This window comes from Puma concolor, chromosome D4 (assembly GCF_028749965.1).
Source record: "Puma concolor isolate L17-30 chromosome D4, mPumCon1.1.hap2, whole genome shotgun sequence".
In the NCBI taxonomy this organism is placed as follows: Eukaryota; Metazoa; Chordata; class Mammalia; order Carnivora; family Felidae; genus Puma; species Puma concolor.
Window position 1 is genome coordinate 95,044,142 of NC_141679.1, and position 15,921 is coordinate 95,060,062.

The window sequence follows — 15,921 nt, forward strand, 5'->3', positions numbered from 1 at the left end:
CGAGAATTTGGGCCCTGAATGCGAATTTCAGATCAAGTGTGGGATGGGATTACAGTTCTATGTGAGAAGGTATTCACTATTTTCTGCGGGGTCTGTATTTGTACTTCGTAAAACCAGTGACCTAGTCTCTGCAGGGTATTAGGAGGAACCGAGGCCCCAGAACCTGCTCCCAGTCAGGGAGACCCTAATGAGGAGTGGGTGCTGTTGTCCCCACGCACAAGGCAGGGTTGGCCAGGGCCCCCTGGGTCGCTCCACGAGGTGTGGGGGGCCAGAGAGCACCTGCCCTAGGTTAAACCCAGTACAATCTGGCCTCAGGCCCCGTGTGTGGGGTGCTGTCTGCCTCCCTTTGGCGACCTCAGCAACCCCTAGGCGGCACCCCCTCCAGTAACCCCCCCCCAGACGCACCCCCCCCCATCCTGGGGCTCCCGGGCACCCCAGCGCGGCGGGCGCAGCGCGGCCCGTTCCCAGACGGGGGAGGGGCAGCGGGCCGTGAGAACCAGCCGGCGGCCGGGCCGCGTGGGAAAGCGGGAGGAGGGGCGGGCGGGGAGGGCGGGGCGCGCCTGGGAACGGCCCCCGCCCCCGGCCGGCCTTTGAAAGGGCCACTCAGGACACCCGGCCGAGATTCAAAAGCAAACGGTTGCGCCTGCCTTCCCGCGCCAGGACCCGGGGCCAGGGGGGCTGGGGTACCCCTCCCACCTAGGGCCAAGGGAGGCAACGGGGGCGGGGGGGGGGGGCAGGCTAAGGAAGTTGGGGAGGGGCCCCGAGGCTGTGCCAGCCGGGATCAGCTCTGGTTGTCCCCCCTTCAACAGACAAGTGGAGCCAAGCCCTCAGACAGCAGGCAGCGGCCTGGAAGGGAACTGGAGCCCTGAAGCCTGGGGTCTGAAGCTGTCTGAATGTCTGTGGGGCCTGCCTTTCACTCACAGCAGGCCTGCCCTACTGTGTTCCCAGCCAAGGGAGACAGGAGCCCCCAAAGTACTCCTCCAGAGTGGTGATGCTCTAGAGATTGGGCTGGGGGCCTGGAGGCCTTCCTGGAGGAAGTGACAGACAACCTGGGGCTTAGTGGACCAAGTGGGGAGGGTGGGAGATCAGGTGCCAAGGGGGCCACAGTACGATGGGCCCAGCACTGTGGGGAGCCAGCCTGAGTGGGGGCTGAGACAGGGCAGGGGTCCCCTGGCCCTGTCCTCCCTGCCTCTTCCCAGGGCCACTGAGTCAGGCTAAGAGAGGCGGCTCCTTCCACCACACCTATGCCTTGAAATACGTTTTCCAAGATGAGGAAAGGAAGCAGCAGTCCTTGCTGGAGCCTGACTCCCCCCACTTCCCTGAAGGACCCTGCACCACCTACTCCCCCACCTCAAGGGAGGAGTTCGGGCTTGGCCGAGCAGGCCTGTCTCCCTTTGTGGGGTTACTCTTCCAAGGCCCCTCCCTGTCCCTGGCTGGCTGGGGTCACACCCAGCCCCCATCCTGCCAGAGCAGAGGGCCCTCCAGGCATGCTGCTCTGCCTCGGACGCCCCATATGCCCTCAGTGACCTCTGGGGTCTACACTTGTCCTGAATGTGCTCCGCTCACAGTGGGCAGTGAGCAGGGCCCCCTGGGAGGGAGGGAGGAGGGGATATGCGCCACTCCCCAGCCCCAGCCAGGGAGGGAAGAGAGGCTGGGCCGGAGGGGGGGGGGGCGACAGTGCGGGTGACTCATGGATGTTCCTGCCCCCCTCCCCGCCCCCCCCCCGCCCCCCCAGCGCCCTGCTGCACCGGCCATCCAGCCGTTGGTCCCTGCCTGGCAGACCCTGTTTTTCCACCCGTGGGCCCTCCCCAGACCCAATCCATGGGTGCCCATGGCCTCCTCTCCCTGCAGCCCCAAGGGGGGCTGGCTGCCGCTGGCTTTACACCCGAGGCCAGCCAGGTCTTTCTTTCTGTATCTAGGGTTGAGTGGACAGTGGGTCCGTGCTCTCAGGCCTGCCGTCCCCATCCAGGCCCATGGCCACCCACCACGCAGCTCACTGCCCCCTGGCTCTTGGGCCCCACTTCTGCTTTGGGGCTGGCAATCGTTCAAAAGGAAGAAGAGTGCCCACCTCCCCGGTCAGATGCCAGCCAGGCCCCCAGGCAAGGGTCAGTCCCCTGCAAGGGCCGTTGGGTCCCTGAGAAAGCAGCTGTGGGCAGTGTAAGGACACACAGGCAGGGCTGCTGCCAAGACAACTATTTGCGGACGCTGAGATGTGAATTTCACACGATTTAGCCGCAGGCTGCGGGGTGCCGACACCAGGGGCAGGGTGTCTGTCTCAGCCTGCCGGTAACCCCGAAGCTGTCTGTGCGCGGCCTCGGTGTGCCTCAGTCCCTGAGCCCCAGGCTCCCTCGGCCGGTGTGGGGCTGTTCTGCTCTCCAGCCCGGAGGCCCGGCTGGTCACCAGGGGCTCTGCCCTCCCTCCATTTCTTCAGAGCCCGATCCTCGGCCATGTCTGGCCAGTGGTTCTGGACAGCTCCGTGGCTGGGGGCTGCGCAGCGGCTGTGGAGGTGTGGAGCGGAGAGGGGGAAGGACCTAGGTCCTCAGAGACACGACCGTACCCCCAGACAGTGTGTCGTGGGTGCCAGGTGTGGTTTCACTGTCCGAGGTGTCTTAACTGGCCGCAGGCCCAAGACGACAGCACTGGGGGCGCCCCCGCGGCCAGCTGTGCCTGGCCCATCCTCTGGTACATGTGGCCGCCAGCTGACCAGCGGAGGGACGCCCTGGCCCAGATGGCTAGGCCTGCACTGTCCTGCCTGAGGGAACCTCCCCACCGTCCTTGCCCCAGACTCCCAGGGGTCTGTCTTTGGCCTGCACCAGCTCCTCAGGCCCAGGGTACACTGGCCTGAGTCGGGGCCACGGATGCGTCTGTCCAGGCCACCAACAGTCCACCTGCATGCTGAGTGTCCACGCACCTGTGGACACTGGATGAGCACATATGCCCCGTGGCCCTGTGTCCAGTGTGGTCCCCTCACAGCATAGCCAGGCCAGCCTGTCACCCCTTCTGAAAGTGGACAGGACGTGGGCTCACTTTTCCATCAACATTCCGGGGGTCCAGCCAGAGAAGCCCCATCCAGATGGGCCTCCAGATCGCTGGAGGGAAGGCCCATTAAGAAGCACGTGATCGCTGATGGCCGGGTCTTGGAGCACAGCCCACACAGACTGATGTGCGAAGGAGAGAGGGGCTGGGTACCCGGCTGGGCGCCTGGCGTGAGCTGGGCTGGGGGGACTCACACGTCAACCCTCCCGGACACTGGCCCAGAGGAGCCCTGGCAGGTCTCAAGGCCATGAGCACAGGACTGGCCCTAGGGCCTCCTCTCAGCCCAGGCCACTTCGCGGGGTGGCACAGGTGCCACTTGTGTAGCCGTGGAGGATGAGGGTCTCATGGAGACGAAGCAGGCGGTGCTGACTGCTGGACAGGCCAGGGCCAGGGGTGCGACCCAGGAGTGCCAGGGCCCTTCCTAAAGCGGCTGGGGTCAGATCGGAGCCACCAGAAACTGGGGGCGGGGGGGGGGGGCCAGGCCATTGGGCCCGGGCCCTTACTCCCCAGGGCCATCTGGTGGGAACTGAAGCTGGGCTCTGGCCGAGGACCAGGGCTTTTCTGGAAGGGAGGCAGGGCAGGGGGGTGGCCCTGCAGGCTGTGGGGCCTGGGCCCACCCTGTTGTCAGCCCCCAGGGACCGCACTGGGACATCACCCTGGCTAGCATCCCAAGGCTGGGGGCGCACTGGCCTTAATCCCTGCCAAAACCTGCCTGGTGGACCCCACTGTCCTTAAGCCCCATGTCGGCACGGAAACCCGACGCCAGCTGCCCCCAACCCATCCTCCCCCAGAGCCCCCCGCTGCTCCCCCTGCCGCCTAGGAGCCGGTGGGCCAGGGTCTCTCCCTGTGCAGGGTGGTGGCCACCCTTCCTGCAGCCTTTGTGCCTGTGTGACCCTGGGGGCACGGAGTGTGGGAACGGGGCTGGGGGCCACGGGACACAAAGGCTGGGGAGGGGCGGGGTCAGCGGCCACTGCCCCTCTTCCTGTCGGTCCCTAGTCTGGTCGTCAGGAAAGAGGGAGGGTCTGCAGGAATGGGCTAGGCACAGGTGTCCCCGCTGCCCCAGGTTCTGGGCATGGGTGCTGGGAGGTGGCTGCCTGCAGTCCCCCTCACATCCCCAGGCCAGGGGAGCCCTCTGCTTGCATCCGTCCGCTGCCAGACATCAGTCTGGGCCGTTGTCCACCTCCACCCCGGGGGCCCCCCGCCCAGCCCTGCTGTGTCCTGAGTGTCTGTGAGCCTGTAGCCTGAGGCCCGACCTCTTCTAGCTGCAGGCTCCTCTCTGGCCCAACACCCTCCGTCTCCTGGGGACCCTGTGGCCAGCACTGCCTGAGAGCTCCCCAAGGCAGGGTCACCGTCCTGCAGTGGCCTCTCCTCCCGGGTGCCCGCTTCCGGAGGCCAACGTCACTGACTCCTAGGACACGCCCTACTTGCACACGGGGACCACAGCCTGCTCCCCACCATAGCGGAGGGGGACCAGAGGGACAGTAAAAATAGACATTACACTTGGGCCATGTCAGGGGTTCCTGCTTACGCTTTTTTTTTTTTTTTTTTAACTCCAATCTCTTTGATAAAATATTTTCCCATAGCGGACGGCACTGGGAACATCCATTTGGCGGATGTTCCTGACGGACGATCCCAGGCCCAGGTGGCCACTTTCATGGGTCCATGACCCTGCCCGCCACAGGAGACCCACCACCCCCTCACCCGAGCCTCCCTGCCCACCTCTGGCCTCCACCACGTGGCTCCCTGTCCTCATGTGCAGATGCCCCAGAAAGTGGACCCTGTGCCCAAGGCACATGCCGAGTGTCAACACAGCTTGGAGGCAGGTGCTGGGCACTAGAGTGGGGCACGGCCATGGACCCCTGGCCGGGCACCTAGCCCAGGCCTGGACCAGCCCTCTCCCATTCTGACTTGCTTCCTGCCTTGGACCCTGATGCACCAGCCCAGAGAGTGGCCAGGCTCACTCTGGGAATGCCTGTGTGTCAAGTGGGTTTTCCCTCCGGGAATGGCACTAAAATAGCATAAGGAAGGAAAAGAAAATGGAAAGTCAGCCTGGCAGTGGGAGGTCTCCAGGGAGACGGCCAGCTCCAGCCCGGGCCGGGCGGCAGGGGCTCCGAGCCAGCGTCCAGGGTGCGCAGGCCCCACTGGAGCACAGGGCGGGGCCCTGAGGACAGAGGCCCTCCCTGGGTCAGTCCTGAGTGTGACGCTCCCTGCTGGTCAGCGGCCGGCACTTTCTCATGTGCAGACCGGCTCGAAAGCCAGTCTAGCCCATGGGGCCACGTGGAGCCAGCCTAGTGGCTCCGCTGAGCTTTGGGCCATCGCCTGGGAACGTCTGTGGGGCACCTCTTCGGGGCTTCTCGGTGCTTGCCACCCATCTGCCTTGCCTGGCCCTGAGAACAGCGGGGCACCGGGGGGGCAGTAGGGGTGGCCAGTGTGCAGGATGGGGTGGTTGGGCGTTCCTGGCTGTTTCTCAGGCTGAGCTCCTGGGGTTCAGCTGGGAATGCCGTGGCGGAGGGGCTCCAGGAGCTCTGGGTGGGAATGTGGCCGGAGGCCTGCCCAGACCTGTGCTCACAATGACCGGGTATTTGGTCTGAGAACATGCGTGGGGACCCCGGCCTCAGGCCCAAGCATTAATACTACCAGCTCCCTGACACAGAGTAAGCTTAGTCCTCCCACCGCTTCCCCAGATGTCTCTGTGGTGACCACGGCCAGTTCCAAATTTAGAAATCCTGGCTTCTCAGAAACCCCTTTCTCTGCCCACTTGGCTCCATAAAGTTGGCCTTTCAGGCTCCTTGTGCACATTCCTGGACCCTCCCACACAGTTATCTGCCACCCAGGGAGGGTCCTGCCCTGGGGCACACCCAGCACACTTTCTTTTGGAGCTGAGCTCAGCTGGAGGCCACTGGCCAGCCTTGGAACCAGAAGCTCTCCGGGCCCTTCCTTGACAAAGGCCCATCAGGCGTCCACGTGCAGCCTTACACCTGTGCTCCTGCCTGCTGCCTGGCAGCCACACACAGGGGTCTCTGCCTGGGACGCCCCCTCCCGCTCCCCCCCCTCGAGCCCGGGGTGGCTGCCCTCTGCTTCTCGGCCAGTGCAGTCACATGGCACCAAGTCGTGGACCCTGTCTGTCCTCCTCCCCAGCTAGTCTTGGCGGAATGCGTATATACCTCAAATAAGGACAGTGCTGGGCAGAGCTCCCGAGCCGAGGCTTCCCCTTCCCCGTGCCCGTCCCCAACCTAGAGGGCCTGATGCGTGGGCCTCCAGACCAAGACCCCAGGGAGCCCAGACCCGGCACCTTCCCTCCCTGCTGGCCAGGGGCGAAGCCCGAAACCCGAGCCCACTCCTCACCTGCCACAGATGCCACCTCTCACCTGGACTCCCTCCCCCCTGCTACCTGCTGCAGCCAGAATAGGTCTTAGCACCTCTGTGCCCCCGGACGGTGTCCCCCCGGTGGGTTGTCTTCTGTCCTGGGGTGCTGGAGAGCTGCCCTCTCCGGCCAGGGCACTTGCTGGTCCGCTATCAGGGCTGGTGCAACTCTGCCTCCCAGCCTTTGAACTGGCTCCATACCGCACCCACCCCGCCTCCCTGGGGCACATTCTGCATCCTGCCCCTCGCACCTGGCAGGGCAGGGGGGCTCTACAACTGCCCAGGGCGGAGGGGCAGGTGGGGCCGTGGACACTCTTCCGTGTGCGGCTGCCCTCGGTGCCCTCGCAGGCCTGAAGGAGGTCAGCCTGCTCCCCAGCATGAGGCTTCCCGGGGCACGGGTGGGGGTTTCCTCCCAGCTACCCAACTTCCTGTTTTCTCAAGAAAACTTAGCAGCAGAGGCTCTGAAAAGCTCATTAAAATGCCTCCCAGGCATCCCGGACGTCCTGGGGTCTTTACAACACTTGTCGGCTTGAGCACAGACAAAGAGAGGCCGCAGACGAGGTTCCTGTCCTGCCAGAGCTCGCTGAAGGAAAAGGCCCCGCGGTGCACTTCCCGCCACTGGGATGACCGCAGTCGTTTCTGGCAGGGCCGGGGACCCGGGGTCGGCACAGGCTGGACCTGAAGCTGGGTAGAGGAGGGTCCAGGACCTGAGGAAGGGCCTCCCTCCCTCCTGTCTCCCTCACACCCGGCTGCATGCCTGCCCTCAGGGTGCCCCATCTCCAGACGCAGGCACACCAAGGTGGGATGATGTCCCATGAGCCTGGCCGGAGACCCTAACCCCTACCCCCCTGCGCTGCAGAGGTGAGGCCCAGTGTCCACCAAACAACTGGGCTTGGAGAGGTGCTCCTCACAGAGCTTCATCATGGCCCCAACTCCAAATATTCCGGGAATAGCCAGCACTCTGCACCAGGAGCCACTGAGGTGCACTAGGACTGTGCCCTGTGGGGACCCCGTGCCTCAGTGCAGCCACGCCCCGGCCTGCACCACCTCCCCCTAAGCCAGATATGGGGGCTAGGACTCGGTGCACCCAGGCCGGCAGAGAAGGGAGAGGAGGGCGCCCCCTCCCTGGTCCGAATCGGCAGACAGGACCCAGGCCTCAGACCCCTCTCTGACCTTAACCCTAGACATGGCTTTCCCGACCCAGACCTTTCTAGACGTTAGAATGGACCCAGTGGCGCCCATCTGCCCCAGATGGGGCGGCGGCGGCCGCTTGGAAGGCACAAACGCTAAAGCACGTGACCTCTGTTGTCTTGCCACCAGCCAGAGACACGCTGGGTCTCCTGTCACAGCAGTGGCTTCCTGACAGCCCTGGGGCTCACACACTGGCCCAAGGCAGGCCGGGGGCAGGTGGGACTCACCTGGCAGCGGCTGAAGATGTCTGCGTGGGTGACTCGAACGTTGAAATGCCTGAGCACGGCCTTGGCCTGCTGACGGGCCTTGAGGGAGCAGTCCACCCAGAGGCAGCGCCCAGCCCCGACCTGGGCCCGGAGCTGCACGGAAGCACAGCCGCTGAGCCGTGGGCACAGGACCCAGAGCCTCTCCAGGCCCACCTCCCCTCCCTGGGCTCCGGGGCCAAGGGCTCCTCCCCCCCAGCTCGTCCCCCCAAGTGGGACAGCCGTCAGCCCCCACTCCCACTAGCCCCCCGCAGCGAGCAGACCCCGAGGGCGGTGGCCCAAGGGCCAGGCTGAGGCTCCCTTGGAAAGATGAGCCATCTTCAGGGACCCCACCTTGTGGTATGGCAGCCCCGACGTCAAGATGATCCTTCCCTCCTGCCTGGCAACCTGTGGGGAGGCAGAGGGACAGGTGAGGGGCAGGCTGGTTCCAGGACAAGGGCTACTTCTGCCCCCGCCTCTGCCCTGTCCGGCCTCTGCTGCCACCACCGCTCACCCACACCCCCACCCCCCACCCCGGCCCCCAGGCTGCCCGCCTGGGGCCTGTGCGGCCAGCAGAGTCCTGGGCCGCTGCCTCATTGTGCAGATCGGGTCTTAAAATCATGCAGACGTTTTACATAATTGCAAACAAAATTTGAAATCAAAAAAGCAATCTCTAAAAATCCAAAGATGACGAGACCAATGAACTGCAGAGAAAGAAGTCTTCCAAGCACCCTGAAAGCGCGGCGAACTGACCGCGCAGCTCCAGGCTGCCGCGCTAGCGGCCAGGGCGAAGAAGCCGGGCAGCGGTCCTGTCGCTGGTGCTGACTCTGGCGGCGTCCCTCGAAACACTCGCTGCCAACTGTGCCAAAGACAGATGGCCGACGCTGGTGCTGAGCTGGGTCCGGGTGGGAGAAGGAAGGGTGAGCATGGGAACCAGGGAGGTGGCACCACGGCTTCAGGCCTGACGGGAGCTTCGGTACGAATTTCACACGTGCGTGTGCACGTGCGTGCCTGTGTGTGCACACACATTGAAAAGCATTTCATCACTCTGTCTACCACAAAGGCCTCCAAATGAGAACAACCATGTAGCCAGGAGCAGCCTTGCCCAGACTGGTTTCCAAACAGGTGGAAAGGGAATCGGGCTTTTTTTGGAGAACTAGCTGACTCCAGGTCTGAGGCAGAAAATGCACACAGTGAGGCGGGCACATCTCGCCATGTCAGAAAGCAAAGAAGTCATCAAAGTCCACAGGTGCCACATGAAAAGGACTGAGGACCCAAGGAAAGCTCTCACATGCCACAGGGGGGCAGGGCACCCATCAATGAGGTGACAGCAGCAATGCACAGAGACGTCAAACACGGCGATATTGATGGGTTTGGCACATTCTAAACAATCCCTAGTGATCTCTGAAGTGTGCAAGGGGCCAACACAAAAATGTAAGAGTTAAAACTATAAAAATCTCTTTTTTTTAAGTTCATTTGTTTATTTTGAGAGAGAGAGAGAGAGACAGCATGAGCAGGGGAGGGATCGAGAGGGGGTGTGGAGAGAGGGAGAGAATCCCAAGCAGGCTCCACGGTGCCAGCTGCGGAGCCCGATATGGGGGTCGAACTCACAAACCATGAGATCATGACCTGAGCTGAAACCAAGAGTTGGATGCTTAACCGACTGAGTCATGCAGGTGTCCCTAAAACTAAAAGAAAACTAAAAACTAAAAATCTTAAAAGAAAACGTGGTGTGGGAAATGCCATGGCATTGTATTTGGCAACGATTTCTTGGATATGGCACCAAAAGCAAGGCCAACAAAATTAAAAACAGAAAAATTGGACTTCATGGAAATTTAACACTTGTACATCATAGGACACTATCGAGAAAGTGAAGAGTGAGTGAAGATATTTGCAAATCATGTATCGGCTCTGGGATTAATATCCAGAATGTATAAAGAACTCCTACAAGTCAGCAACAAAAAAGCAAATAACCCAATTAAAAGTGGCCCAGGGGCTTAAATAGACATTCCTCCAAAGAAGACGTGCAGATGGCCAACAAGCACATGAGAAGACACTCAACATCTTTAATCGTTAGAGAAATGCAAATGCAAACGACGAGATACGACTTCACACCCATTAGGGGAAATAAGTGTTAGTGAGGATGTAGAGAGGTTGGAGCCCTCATGCGTGGCTGGTTGTAATAAAATGGTATATTCACCATGGAAAACAGTATGGCAGCGTCTCAAAAAGTTACACGTAGAATCATCATATGATCCAGCCATCCCGCTTCTAGGCACAGTCACACAGGAAGTGGAAGCGGAAACTTGAACAGATACTTGGGACAGAAAGGTGCGCACTGGCATTACTCACAACAGCCAGAAGGTGGAAGGGACCCAAGCGTCCAGGTGAGTGGGCGCACGCGCACACGCACACACACATACACACACGCGCACATGCGCGTGCACACACACGCACACACGCTGGAATTTATTCAGCTTTAAGAAGGAAGGAAAGCCCAACACGCTACAATGTGGATGAACCCTGAAGACATTCTGCTCCGTGAAATCACCCAGACACAAAAGGACAAATAATGTACGATTCTGCATATATCAGGTATTCAGAAAAATCCAACTCATAGAGAAAGAAACTAGAATGGTGGGTCCCAGGGGCTGGGGGAGGGGGATGGAGAATGTTTAATGGGTACAAAGCCTTTCTTTAGGATGATGAAAAATTTCTGGAGCTAGATAGTGGTGAGGGTTACACAACACTATGAGTCCTTAATGTTACTAAGTGTACACTTAAGAATGGTTAAAATGATCAATGTTTTGTATATTTTACCCCAGAAAAGAAGAAAAAAAGCAATAAAGCGAGTGGTTACCTTGTAGTGATAACAAACATACGTCTGTGTGATGAATAAAAAACAAAATAAACAAACACAACTGAAGTAAATATGAAGAAAGAAGCAAATGAATGGAAAGTTAAGAGAAAATATACAGACAAGGTATACGGAAATGACCAAGCATAGGGGCGCCCGGTGGCTCTGTCGGTTGAGTGTCCGACTTCGGCTCAGGTCATGATCTCACGGTCTGTGAGTTCAAGCCCCACGTCGGGCTCTGTGCTGACAGCTCAGGGTCTGGAGCCTGATTCTGTGTCTCCCCCTCTCTCTGCCCCTCCCCTGCTCATGCTTTCTCAAAAATAAGCCTAAAAAAAAAAAAAGAAGAAAAGAAAAAAAAGAAATGACAAAGTACTGATGACAAACATCTCAACAGCAACGATGGACACCAAAAAACAGTGGGCTATTTTCAAAGTTTGCCAAACTATAGTTATAAACCCAGAACACTCTCTTCCAGGAGAGAGGACATAGAGATTTTTCAGGGAAAAATAGCCCCCGTGAAATGATGTAGTAAAGGAAGTTCTTTTAGCAAGAAAGAGCTTGCTTTTTCTTGGAGCGAGTCCTGTTGTACAAGGGCACATGCACACAGCATAAACTCTACAAGCCATCAAATACACAAATATGACGTCTAATTAGTAGAATCAAGAAAAACCACCTTGTGTTAAAATATTGGAAAATAGGGGCGCCTGGGTGGCGCAGTCGGTTAAGCGTCCGACTTCAGCCAGGTCACGATCTCGCGGTCCGTGAGTTCGAGCCCCGCGTCGGGCTCTGGACTGATGGCTCGGAGCCTGGAGCCTGTTTCCGATTCTGTGTCTCTCTCTCTCTCTGCCCCTCCCCCATTCATGCTCTGTCTCTCTCTGTCCCAAAAATAAATAAACGTTGAAAAAAAAAATTAAAAAAAAAAAAAATTGGAAAATAACAACAGGTAAGTTGGGAGGGAGAAAACCGACTTGATCTAAGATCCTCGTATTAACTTTTACTCTAGACAACGTTAACTCAGATATAAATGTTAAAATTTCTAGCATAATCTCTAAAAGAACAGAAATACAACTTATAGGGGCACCTGGGTGGCTCCGCTGGTGAGCATCTGACTTGTGACTTTGGCTCAGGTCACGATCTCACGGTTCGTGACTTGGATCCCCAACTTGGGCTCTGCGCCGACATCGTGGAGCCTGCTTAGGATTCTCTCTCTCCTCTCTCTGCATCCCCCCCCCCCCCAAATAAATAAGAAATGGAATTTATAACTTTCAAACTAATAGAAAAATAGAACAAGGGTGAAAAGCTAAAAGAATGTTAAGAAACAAAGGGAAAAAAGAACAGAAGTAGAAGCAACAGAAAACAGAAGTTAGGGGAGCACAACTGAACCCAAAGGGTATTAGCAATTACATTGAACGCACACAGACTAACCTAATAATTTAAAAAGCAAAGATTGTCAGACTAGATTTTTTTTTCACATTTAGCTAGAAGCATCTTATAAGAAACACATATAATACACCTAGTCTACAAGAGTAAAGGAAGGTTGAAAGTAAAAGCACTAGGAATGATATACAAATACTAACCAAAGAATACTGGAGAAATGACGTCAATATTAGTTAAAATAGACTTTATGGCAAAGAGCATTAGTAGAGCCAAAGAGGTTTATTATTAGGTAATAATTGTAAAAGATTTCAAACAAGAAGATATAAGAAGTCTAAAAATTATATGCATATGCACCTAATAACATAATTTAAAAACATATAAAGCAAATGCTGACACAACTACAAGAAGAATTTGATGAACCCACCATCATAGGAGACTTCAGTACAGAGAATTAGGCAGAAAAATAATTGAGGTACAGATGATTTGAGAAATACATTAATTCAGTTTGATCTACTGAGTATGTGTATGTATGAGAGAGAGAGAGAGAGAGAGAGAGAGAGAAATGAGCATGATTAGAGGAGAATATGTATCCTTTTAAAACCCACATGGGGGGCGCCTGGGTGGCTCAGTCAGTTGAGTGTCGGACTTTGGCTCAGGTCATGATCTCACGGTCAGTGAGTTAGGGTCCCGTGTCGGGCTCTGTGCTGACAGCTCAGAGCCTGGAGACTGATTCTGTGTCTCCCTCTCTCTCTGCCCCTCCCTGGCTCATGCTCTGTTCTCTCTCTCAAAAATGAATAAATGTTAAAAAAAAACATTAAAAACAAAAACCCACATGGAACATTGATTAAAAAGATCGTCTACTTGGCTATATAAGGCAAGTCTTCACAAACATCTAAATTAGCACTATATAGACGATGCTCCTTGATTACTATTCAGTTAGGTTAGAAATCCATTTTAAAAAGAGAACTAAAAAGCTCTAAAACTCCAAGCTTTCTGAAATTAGAAAATAGTTTTCTAGAGAACCCTTGAGTCAAATAAGTAATTGTAACAGGCACTCAAAAATTATTACAACTATAGAATGAGAAAAGTACTACAGATCGAAACTGATGGAATGCAGTGGAAACGGTACTTCAAGAAAAAATTTATGGTCTTGAATGTTTACATCATCAAATTCAAAAGGCTGAAAGTTAAGGAGCTAAGGAGCACCCCACTTGGAAGTAACCCCAAGAAAGCAAAAGGAAGGAAACTATAAAGATAAGAAGTTAATGAGACAGAAAACAAGAATGAGATAGAAAGGATCAACAAACCAGATACCAGTACTTTGAAAAGGCTTATTAAGTTAACAAATCTCTGTAAGATCAAGAGAAACGGAGGAGCGCGAGTGCCCGACGGTGAGACCGGAAGCGTGAGTGCTGCAGACACGGCGGGACTCACGCAGAGAACACCAACGACGGTGTGGTTCTGGGACACGGGGCGGGAGGGACACGTTCCAGAAAAAGATTAATTACCAAAAGTGACCCAAGAAGATGCAGACAACTAAACAGTCCTATAATTGTTAACTAAGAAAGAATCAGCTCTAGAAACCCCTTCCCCTAACATGCCAGGCCCGGAAGCCTCGCAGGAAGTCAGCCAACATTGGAGGAGAAGAGAATTCAAATATGACTCCGAGTTGCAGGAAGAGGGAAAACGCCTCCACGTGTTTACGAGGCCAGAAAAGAGGGCGATGAAAGCAGCAGTGCTGTGTCAGACGTGTTCCTGGGGGGACCCACACTTCCCACATAAGACCTTCAAACCAAGGCCAGCGGTATAGGAAAGGGTCACAAGCTGGGCCAAGACAGGTCCAACCACGGAGGTTATCTCAGTTGCTGCAGAGGCAGCTTTCGGCAGATCCCCATCTCCTTCGTGACGGGAGGGCAGCCGGGCATCGGCTTCGTGCTGAAACAGCCCCTGGGCTTTGGAGGGCGCGGGGCAAAGAGGCTACCGCTTCTGCGCAAGTGAGCGAAGGATAGGAAGAGGGCAGAAGCTGAGGCTGAAAGGGTTGGAGAGGGAGGAAGGACAGCTGTCCGTAGGCGGTGGGTCCGCAGGAGGCCCCGAGACCTGACTGCCGGCTCAGCAGAACTGAGGAGACTTTCAGCAGGCTTCTGGGTGTGAGATCAATTCTTGGCAAAACCGCCAAGTTCCTGGGTGAGCTCTGCGGAGCGAGGCAGTGGGGCTTAGTGGAGAGGGCCGGAGCAGAGAGGTGGGAGGCCGCCTCCCTCCCCTCACCTGACCGGCCGTCAGTGCAGTTCCAGGCTTTACCCGAGCGGCTGGGCTCACCCCACCTCCTGCCAAGGTGAAGAGCAAAGCCAGAGGGATGGAGACAGGGGAGACCTTTCCAGGGCAGGGTCCCCAAACCCCCCAGGCTCACTGGCTCACTAGAAGGACTCGTATGTGTTCTCATTAATGGCAAAGACTGATTCTGGGGCAAGGATACGAAGCAAAACGAACACGTGAAAAGGCACACGGGCGAGGGGCTAGAGGCACGGGGTGCACCCAGCAGCAGGGGCACGCGGCAGGGAGAGCCGGCTGTCAGGCAAAGCCGCAGGGGCTGTACTGGGGCCGGGTACACGGGCACCTCGGCCTGGCCTACGCCCAAACTGCCGACTCCCAGAGAGACGGGGGGCGGGGGGGTCCACAGAGAACACACGCTGTGTGGACGCTGCAGGCACGGTGAGCCACCTTCAGCATTTCAGGAAAGTGCCGTATCAGCGAGGGAACGGTTTGCTGGCCAAGCGCTTCTGCACGGGCCTCTCGAAGGACGGCGTCAGGCCCGCTCCACCGACTTCCTCACCGAGCACGTCATAGAGCTGGAGGTGGCAGCAGCTGGTGAGCACAGCTTGGTCGGTAACCAGAGATCGGCGAATTAAAATACACGATACAGGTCTTCACACCGACAGGACGGGCGAGGACAGCTTGGTGCCAGTGGTGAACTTGGCTTGTTCCCACTTGCCCGTCCAGAGGCGCAGACCCTGGCTCTGCTGTCCCGCGATCTCAGGCCTGCGGCTTCTCCTGGGCAGATACGGAAGCTCTGCAGTCCCCCGTGCGGGCTGTGAACACGAAGTGTGAGGCCCACGCCCACTCCTTCCCTTTGCCACTTTGTCTGGCTGATTCCACGCACTGGTTACTTTGACTAAAACGTCCTGAGGCGTTCACCAGTCTCTTCTTCTGTAGGTATTTGGTAAGGATATCCAGGGCAGACAAGATTTTGAGGGCCTTTTGCCACGTGATGCCACGGATTCCCAGAGACCTGTCTCCTGTGGGAGACACTGCCTTTTAAGGTCGTCAGATTAGAGCACCGAGTTGGAAACCCCGGACCCCACTCAGAGGACCCCTCCTGAAGGCTGTGCTCTGGAACCACATCTGGCACCAGCGTCTGTAGGAGCTACGGTCGCCCGGAGAAGCAGCACCAGTCGGAGGCATAAACAAGGAACTGGCTCTCGCTCATGTGGCTGGCCAGGTGCACCTGAAGTCCACCGGGTGGCCCATCGGGGGCGGGTCATGGCAGCAGGACACCACAGGCACAGACAGCCCAGAGCTGTCACCGGTGGGTGGACTTTCTCCTCAAATTCCGGCTTCTGCCAAGGGAAGTCCTTCCCTGAGGACTCGGGCTTGGTGGGCACCCTCATGCCCTCACGGCCCTCCATAGCCTTTTGTGAACTCAAACTCTGACCTCTTCTCCATGGCACCTGGCTTCCCCTCGGCCACCCTTTGGAAATCAATCACTTGATTTTAGCATCTTCCACGGTCCCACCAGACTGAGAAGCCCACCCCCCCCCGACCCCGTCACCCAGTCTGGCTCCTCTTTGCTGAAGAGAC

The 15,921-nt window shown here is 57.2% G+C and overlaps 1 protein-coding gene across 6 annotated transcripts in view; it reads right to left on the bottom strand.

Annotated features, from left to right (window-relative positions):
* Positions 1-15,921, bottom strand: part of EXD3 (exonuclease 3'-5' domain containing 3) — a 79,899-nt gene that overhangs the window by 8,614 nt on the left and 55,364 nt on the right. For 5 of the 6 annotated variants that reach the window (XM_086684611.1, XM_086684610.1, XM_086684612.1 and 2 more), the window contains 2 exons: positions 8,187-8,240; positions 7,818-7,949 (listed from right to left, as the gene is read on the bottom strand). In XM_086684611.1, the coding sequence (XP_086540737.1) occupies positions 7,818-7,949; positions 8,187-8,240 (186 nt within the window). Of the gene's footprint in view, positions 1-7,817; positions 7,950-8,186; positions 8,241-8,402; positions 8,844-15,921 lie in introns of those variants that run through there. The other variant, XM_086684614.1, reaches the window with a different exon arrangement.